Here is a 9,030-nt window from a genome sequence, read left to right as displayed (position 1 = left end):
GCATGGTGGAATAGGCATGTAAGCCCAGCACTAGGGAGGCTGAGGCAGGAAGATCACCAAGAACTAGGGGCCAGCTTGGGCGAGCCAGGGATTCGCAGTAAGACCCTGTTTCAGATGGGAGTGGTTAGAGATTCCACTGGAATAGCCAAGGCCCTGTGGCCTCTGGAGTTTCTGCTTCAGGAGCTATGTTGGCCTCTAGGGAACTTGCCTAGTTGTTTTTTTTTTTTTTTGGGGGGGGGGCGTGCGGATTAGTGTCCTCCCTGTCCTCACCTGAGGGCTCTGTACCTTTCCATGCTCCGTGGCTTTGCCTTTCTACTCAAGGCTCCTTGAACAGGCCGCGTATTTTCCCAGCCATCACAGCCTCTCTGGCCTTCTACCCCTGACCCAATGTGTGCTAGCGCGACTCCTGAAAACATCTCCTAGCACTTGACCTTTTCATTTCTCTGAACTCTGACTTGCTCCCCATCGAGACCAGAGCCGGGTAACGCTCCTAAAGTAGGTGAGGTCACTGTGTGCCGGACACCCCTCCTCCACCCCTCCACGGTCCTCACTTCTGCCACACAGCTTCCTTTTCAAAGCCTCCTCTTCCTACTTGAGATCCCTTTCTCACCTCCGCTTCTACTTCCTTTTTAGCTCTGCTGGATTGCTCTATCTTGGTGTCTACTTTATCCTTCCAATCCCTACCGTAAGATCTCTGGTTGTCTGAAGCTCTGTCCCACTCGGGAATTCAGCCAGCATATGCCTGCACAGTGAACCATAGGGTTCACTGGTATTGGTGTGTATGCGCATGCGCACATATATGTAGCACTGGTTTCTTGGTGTACCCTCTCAGTGCTGCAGGCTCATTGGAGTGGGAGAGAACACTCCACCCCACCAGCCGTCACTCTTAGAGGAAGCCTGACCTGGAAATGTGTCCCCTTGCTTCCTGGGACTTGTCCCCTCTGGGCTTGGAAAGCTAGGGTAGTAGTTTCTCTGAGTCAGTGCTGGGTCAGAGGGCGCCTTCGTCAGCCACCTCACACTTTTGCTTGGCTGCGGGGCCTCGGTGGCTGGGTCACTGTGATTCTGGCTCTGTTGAAGTGAGTCAGGGCTCACTGGTTGGATGTTATCTGGCTTTGGAAGTCTGACGGCAATGTGGTTTCCATCCTAATTCCTCATAGTGTGAGAGTCTAGGCCAGGTGCCTTGGCCGTTTCTCTCCTCTGGGGGCTTTGGGACTCTAACCCTTCCTTTCCTGTAGGCTCTTAGAGTGCATTCTGGAGATATGATGTAGCCAGGACATGTAACTATTTTCACATTGCCAGAGGCCTTGCTTTGGAGTCAGGGAAGGTGCCCAGGGATTGGGACTTGCTCTTCCTTGCTACTTTCTGTTCATTGCCAGCAGGGAACTGAAATGAGTCAAGCCAGGGGATGCTTATTTGGTCCTGAGATAAAGCCTGCTTCATCCTCTTCCTCATTAGTCCTCCTCCCCACCCCCCCAAGATGTGAGCAGCACGAAGGAATGCATCTTGCTGATGTGCTAGATCAAATCTGTAGGCATTTGGTAGCTGTATGAGTGAGCTCAGGTTGTCATGGCAAAGTACCACAGCCTGAGAGCTTAAGCAGTGGAAATTAATTTCCTTACCATCTGGAGGCCAGAAGTCCACGATCAGGGAATTTTTCAGGTCTTTTTCCTTCACTAGAAGATGGCTTTTCCTGGAAATCCATCACCGTAGCATTTACTCCCTGGGTACTCTGGCTCCTTTATGTCTTAAGTTCCTGGCTGAGTTTTGTTGAGTTGTCATCTTCCTCGAGCTCATCTCCACTTCCGGAGGCTTTGTGCAGAGCAGTAACCAAGGCCCAGGCAGTGCCTCTTGTATGCCTTCACGTGTGGTAGCATGATCGTTCCCATTTCACAGGTGCGGAAGCTAGGGTGCAGAAAGGTGAACGGTGGCACAGTGAGAATGCTGGCTAAATTGATGCTCTTGATGCATGCGCGCACTCTTGTGCAACTCAGCTCACGTCCTCTAGGACGATGTGCTCAGCACACAGTAGGGCCTCAGGAAATTAAACTGAGTCGATTCCCATGGCTTTCGATGCCTTTTCAGAGTTGGTAGTGGTTCCCAGGGTCCAATGGGGTTAGACACTTGGTGCCCAGGGAAGGGAGCTGGTGGCAGGGAGCCCAGCGTGTCACAGGGACAGGTGAGGCGAATCCAGGTGGTCAGACAGAGCCTGCTCGCCCCTCCTTCTCACCAGACTCCTCTTCTGTTGCGCAGGGTGATGTGAGCAGAGCCCAGGAATGCCTTATGTGGACCGGCAGAACCGAATCTGTGGGTTCCTGGATATCGAGGACAATGAGAACAGCGGCAAGTTCCTTCGGAGGTACTTTATCCTGGACACCCAGGCCAACTGCCTCCTCTGGTACATGGACAACCCCCAGGTGAGAAGCCGGGTGGGAAGGGGACAGCCGGGTGGGGTGCAGGGGGTGGGTTTCTCTCCAGGGCTTGATGTCTGGAGCAGACTGGACCTCTGCTGAGGAGTGAGAGACCTTCCTCCACACACCCACCTGTGGGCCCACGAAGATAGCTATTGCTCAGTAGTGTGCACTTAGCAGGCACAAGAATCTAGAGTTAATGCAGAGTAGGGGTGTTAAACTTGGGGGAAGAAGAGAGAGGAGGGCTGAAGGGCAGGTCTAGGGGAGACAGGGTCTCTCAGCCCTAGCCCCGTGCTTTCCTCACACGTAGGAATTCAACACTTGACAAAAGTCAGGCAGGCTCTCCCAGATGAGACTGGCTTTTCTTCTCACCTCCTGGGGCTGTGGCCTACTGACTGCTCCTGCTCTTCCAGTCTGGGGCCCCTCCCCACCAGAGAATGTGATCTGGTTCCCTGCGCTGGACAATATTGGACTTCTTTGATCTCCTGAATCAGGGTGTCATGGAGTCTTGGGTTGGCAGTGACCTTTTGGGTCACCTGTTATTGCTTCCTCATGCCTCCGAGGAGAAAACTGAGTCCTAGATATTGCAATCTACCCCTAAGCAAGGAGAAGTGACTGACTTAATATCTGTGGAGGCCACGCACAAAGATGAGGAACCAAGTTTTTACAATTTTGTCTTCCTTCCTCCTTCTCTTTCTCCCATCTTTCTTTCGTGTTTCTTTTTCTTTCCTTCCTTCCTTCCTTCCTTCCTTCCTTCCTTCCTTCCTTCCTTCCTTCCTCTCTCTCTCTCTCTTTCTCCAGGGATTCTTTATATAGCCCTGCCTGGCCTGGAATTCACTGTGGAGACCAGGCTGGCCTCAAACTCACAGACAGAGATTCACCTGCCTCTGTCTCCGGGTGCTGGCATCAAAGGTGTGCGCTACCATACCTGTCCCGACCACCTAAGTTTTATTGCTATCCGTTGGCAGAGGTGGGGGTTGGGTGACTCGAAACGATTATTCTTTGGGAACCTGGAACTTTTTTCCTTTTCCCATGGAGTGCTGCCATGACCTTCCAACTGGCCCACGGCAGTTTGGTGGCGCTGAGGCTGTGAGGAATGGCGTGGCCCCTGAGCGGCAAGGTCACAGGGCATGGCTGCATATGGACAGACATGACTGTTGGGGGTGGGATTTGGGTCTCAGGCTGAAGAGGATAGTCTCAGTGTTGGGGTTTGGATGTGTGCTTTAAGATGTGAGGTGGGGGGGTGTGACAAGATGGCTCAGTGGGTACAGGTGATTCTTGTTAAGCCTGTGACCTGAGTTTAACGCCTCAAGATCCACGTGATGGAAGGAGAGAAGCAACTCCTGGGAGCTGGGCTCTGATTGCCCCATGCAATGTACAGATGTGCACGTGTGTGCTGTGTGCACACCTCCCTACACGTGCGCCCTATGAATTCAAACAAAATGTTAAAATGTTAAAAAAAAAACAAAAACATTTGTGTATGTGTGTATTGTGACAGGAGAGTCTGGAGGCCAGAGGTTGATGTCTCTTTTCGCTGATTGCCCTCCACCTCGTAGACTGGGTCAGAATCTCTTGCTTGAACCCAGAGCTCCATCATTTTGCTAGACTGACTACTTGCCTTGGAGAACCCCTGTCTCTGCCTCCAGGGCGCTTGGATGACTGGCAGCCACTATGCATGCCCACAGGTTCAGGGGATCTGAACTTTGGTCCTCAGGCTTGTATGGCAAGTGCTTTGCCCACTGAGCCATCTACCAGCTGAGGGCTGGCCCTTTGCTCACACCCCGAGCCACAGAGAGTCAATCACCCAGAGTCTTAGGTCTTGACTATTGCCAGCTGTTCGGATTCCTCTTGTAACCCACTCTCTGGGCCTGGAACCTGGGCTCACTAGCCTCACCGAGCCTGCCTACTTTCCTGGCTCTTGGGACCGCCTCTGTGCCAACTGCCCACCCTGCCCAGGGCAGGCTCCTTTCCTCTCCGCTCTAGGGCTCTCAGGTTGTACTTCCTGACTTAGTTACCATCGTGAACTTATGGCCCGTACCTGGGAAATGACATCTTCCTAGGAAGCAGGGGAGTTCAGCAGGAAGGGCCTTGTTGTGACAGTGACAGTGACAGTTCGGAACATTTCGATTCTTCAGTTCTCTTGTTAGTCATCAGTCATGTTCGTGGCCAAGCGTGAGCCTTTTCCAGATTCGAGAATGGTGCTTTGGTAAAGCGTGAAATGACATTCCCGAGCATTTATTTCCGTGCCATGTACAAGCCTCTGGGCTTTTGTTTCGCTCTGGTGGAAATGCATAGGCGGGGAAGGCGTTCCTGCCCTCATTCTGAAATCGAGGGAGGTGGTTGGAGGGGCAGTCTGCCCAGTGCTAAACAAAAAGGCGGTGGCAGAACCAGGGCTGTGAGCCTGTCAGTCTGACCCCTGCACTCCTGCTGTTGCTGCTCCCAGGAAAGGGTGGGCTTGAGAGGAAGAAGAGCCTGTAGATGAAGTTTCTGGTTAAGAAAGAGGTGTGGAGGACCCAGCCTGCAGAGGGCGGGTCTTAGGTGCTGAAGCTGGTGTCTGGAGTTGGATGAGGGTGCTCCCCTGCATAAATGAATCAACAGGAGACTGAAGAGGGGCCGTGAATGAGGCTGTCAGAGAAGCTCCTTAGAAAGTGAGGGGCTTTAATGTTGCTCTCTGGGAGTAGGACAGAACCCAAACCCGGTATAAGCGATAGCCCGAGGCTCCCTGGGAATGTTGGCCTGCTCTTGTGTAGCGGCCACACTGAAGGCTGTGCTTAGGTCTTTGGATATCTTTCTTAATAGGGAAAAGAGGATTCTTGATGTGGTGCAGTGCTGTGCTAAGCTGCAGGCATTAAAGAGTGAGTTATCAGAACCCGGTGTCTGATCATCGCCTACTTGGACCTCCGTGTATCTGGTGCGGATGAGCCTGCCTCTGCCACTGTTGCTTCACTAACCCCGAAGTGAAGGTCTGTTCCCCGAAGGCTCATTCTACCCCAGCCATCATGGGTCCTCTGCACATCTCATTAGATCCCCTGACTACCTCTGAGCCCTTGGGACCGGAATCCCGTTGTTTAGTGTTGAGCAGGCTGGAAAGGGAGAGCTGGAGGCGAAACTGGATCCTTTGTGTTCTTCACGTCTGTCCCCTCTCTCCTTCTGATAGTCTGCTAGCTCCTGCAGATGGGGGGGGGAGGTCGTCTCAGCAACGCTTCTGCCTCTAGCAAGCTTCCAGGTAGGGAGATAGAAATGGTGTCTCAAAGCTGTAGTAATCTTAGCCGTCGTGGCAAAGCATCCCACCATTCATTGCTGGTGTCAGTGCCTGGATGCCAGGGTTCTGGCTGGAGGAGAAGGGGTTCCCCTGTAGTTTTCCATTTCTGCTGCCTGTTGAGGAAGACAGAGCACTAGGAGGTGGAGTCTCACATGGAAAATTCTGAGGTCCGGCAAATGAGAGATCAAGGCTGCAGTCTTGGCTGCTCTTCTCTCAGCCCATGGGTATCTTAGGCAAGTTCTTTCTAGTCTGAAGCTTGGCCACCCAATGTGTACTTACTAAGCTTGTCCAGTGTGTTAGCTGCCCACCTAAGTGCTGAGGCACCATAGTGAGCAAGACAGACTCTGGGTTTCACAGGCTCCCCTCCCCTCCCCCACTGCAGGTAGGGAGGTAGATGATGACAGAATCGGGGTGACCCATCTCTTCATGGGAGAGGCGGCACCCGATTATCATCTTTTAATTTTCTTAAGATGTTTTTGAGGCGATACCTCACTATGTTGCCCAGGCTCGACTTGAACGACAAAACTCTTGCTTCCATGTCCTGAGTTTTGGGATTATGGGCATAGCCCCACCACCGATGGGGGCTGGGTTGTGGAGGCTGAGTGATACTATAAGGATTGCTACTCTATACTATTAAGATTTTAGAGCATTTGTTTTGCCTTTTTTTTTTTTTTTTTTTTTTTTTTTATGGACAAAGTCTCATCTAACTGTTGTACCACTTTGACCAAATTAGAATTGAGGAAAGGAAGGGAAACGACAGCCATTGTGGGGACACAGGAGGGCATGTGAGGTCACCTAGCTAAAGAGTTGCTTTAGGTTAGGGCCCCCAGAAGTCCTCATGATGAGTAGCTGGGTGCCCACACAAAGATTTGTGGATAAGTTCTTCACTAAAGAGATGCTTCTGTAGGGCTTCCTGGAAGTGATGGGAAAGCCTGACTAGGGTAGGAGGAAGTCCCAAAGGGCTGTGTTCTCCAGTGGAAGTCAGGAGGATTAGCCTGGCCTTGTGGGAGCTTTAGAGTTGTCCGGAAAAACTGGCTCATCTACGTCTATGCTGACTATCAGTGACTACAGCTCTGTAAGCGTGGCCAGAATGGCTTCCCGAGGCACATGGCCAGTCCCCTAAGCAGAGCAGAGCGGAGGGAGGCTGGGAGGCTGGCCACAGCATCTGATAGCAGGATGTGCAGGGGAACCTGGGGCGGGGGGGAGGGGCGGGGAGCAAGTGGAACACGGCTTGGGCTAGGCGCAGCTTTGAAGGGCAGTCTTTCGAATCAATATGAGAAAAGGAGTTAGGTCTGCAATCACAGATATTGGTGGCACTAAACTGAGGATGAACCCCAGCAGCTAAAATGGGCCTAAGTGGAAAGCACCAGTATTATCGATTAGACCCAGTTTGTTGGTCTAATGCTTTTAAAAGTTAGTATGCTGGCGATGTCGGGCAAAGAGATAATTCTTTTGTTATTGCGGTTAGAACCTCTAGCATCTTTAGCAATTCAGTAAATTTCTGAACTCATAATAGCATACTGTCAACTACAGGTACAGAATAACAGTATAGAACTGCCAGTATGGCTCATCTCCCTAAAACCCAGTCATCTTGCACACAAGCAAGTTTTGTTTTGTTTTTTAGTGTTTCCAGTGCTGCAGCTTGAAACTTGGGTCTCGCGCATGATAGGCAATTGTTCTTCCACTGAACATTTCATTTATTTTTATTTTGAGAAAAGTTCTTACTAAACTGCCCAGGTGAGACTCAAGTTGTGATTTTTTCCCCCCTTGGACTCCTGAGCAGTTTTTGGATATAGGCATGTGCCAGTGTTCTTGAAACACTGCCTCAATTTCCTTCAAGTAATGATACTAGAAGGTGTGTGTGTGTGTGTGTGTGTGAGAGAGAGAGAGAGAGAGAGAGAGAGAGAGAGAGAGAGAGAGAGTTGGTAGTGCTGGGGATTAAACCCAGAACTTTGCATATGTTGGGTAACTACTGTATCACTGAGCTACACTTAGACCTTGGCAGTTTTACTTTTAACTGAGTGTTGGTCCTTCTCACAGACAGGGATATCTATCCCAATTTTCAGTGAAGTTACTTCCCGGTTCTGGCATATAGACAGGCTGAGGCCAACACTGCAGAAGCCTTTAAAGTAGACCCCAACCTTCTCCAAAGGAGGGTACAAAAACAGGAACAGAGAAGATGAAATATTTAATTGCGGCTGCTCTACTCTGTAGTGACGTGTGAATGATGAGCTTGGTTTCAGCTGCTCAGCCACACTGATGCTCAGCACTGCCAGCACCCACCATGTGGATAATTGCAAGGCTAAATTATATGGCCCTGAATAAGAGTAAACCAAAGCATGGACATGATATGACACTTGATGGTGGTTTTTGTCAGGATTCCTCAGAAGAGTATATTTTTTTTTTCTCCTTGTCCAAAAAATTTACTTTGGTATACTTCTTTTACACAGGCCATCAATGTGAATTACGAATCATCATGATATTCCAAAAGGCTGCATCTTCCCTAGCAAACCTGGGACACCAGTGAAAGACCGTTATTCTGTTTAAAAACAAAGACTGAAAGGAGGTCTTTTTACTGGCCAGACAAAGAGCCTAAGCAGTGTTCACAGCAAGATGGATTTTGGGCTCATTTCAGTGGGGAGAGTACAGTATGAGGGCAGAGACTACCAATATGTACCTTATAACATTGTGCTATATAATTATAATGTCTTCTTTAAGGCTGGGTGAAAACAGTGTTTTAAGAGTGATGTTTTTGTATCCTCCTTTGAAAAAGCTTGGGGGGTATCAGTACCTCAAAGGCTTCTGTATTGTTGGGTTCAGCTTGTCCAAATGCCAAGACCCAGGAAGTAATGTCATTGAAAATTGGGCACTGCATGCATCTGGTGCAAATTTAGTATAGAAAAGTGGATATGGTAGCAACATCTTTGTGTCCTGCCCCTGTTCTCCACCGACAGCCCCTCAGCAGACAGCAACATGACAGGCCCCTTCAGTGTCTATTTGCTGAGCCCGCAAACAGATAGGCATCTTGTGACCTTCAGCTCTTTCCCAGTTGGTTTGGGAAAGGCTTTCCTTTTTCTAAAAAAGTCTTTTGTTTTCTGAAATTTTTGTCTTTTAAAATTGTGTTTGTTTTTTTAAAGATGGACTTTCTTTGGTTGATAGCTAACTACATATGTGTCTTAGTTACTTTCCTTTTTTTTTTTTTTTTTGGTCTTTTTGTTATTTTGTCTTTTTTTTTTTTTTTTTTTTTTTTTTCCAGAGCTGAGGACCGAACCCAGGGCCTTGCGCTTGCTAGGCAAACGCTCTACCCCTGAGCTAAGTCCCCAACCCCCTTAGTTACTTTCCTAATGCTACAACAGAACA

At 49.7% G+C, this 9,030-nt stretch overlaps 1 protein-coding gene across 4 annotated transcripts in view; it reads left to right on the top strand.

The window, feature by feature from the left end:
- Plekha2 (pleckstrin homology domain containing A2) overlaps window positions 1-9,030 on the top strand; it is a 58,526-nt gene that overhangs the window by 11,329 nt on the left and 38,167 nt on the right. For all 4 annotated transcript variants that reach the window (XM_021657378.2, XM_021657379.2, XM_021657380.2 and 1 more), the window contains exon 2: window positions 2,251-2,414. In XM_021657378.2, the coding sequence (XP_021513053.1) occupies window positions 2,274-2,414 (141 nt within the window). In that variant the 5' untranslated portion in view covers window positions 2,251-2,273. The remainder of the gene's footprint in view (window positions 1-2,250; window positions 2,415-9,030) is intronic.

Source organism: Meriones unguiculatus, chromosome 4 (genome assembly GCF_030254825.1).
Source record: "Meriones unguiculatus strain TT.TT164.6M chromosome 4, Bangor_MerUng_6.1, whole genome shotgun sequence".
Lineage (NCBI taxonomy): Eukaryota > Metazoa > Chordata > Mammalia > Rodentia > Muridae > Meriones > Meriones unguiculatus.
This window is presented reverse-complemented; position numbering and strand designations above follow the sequence as displayed.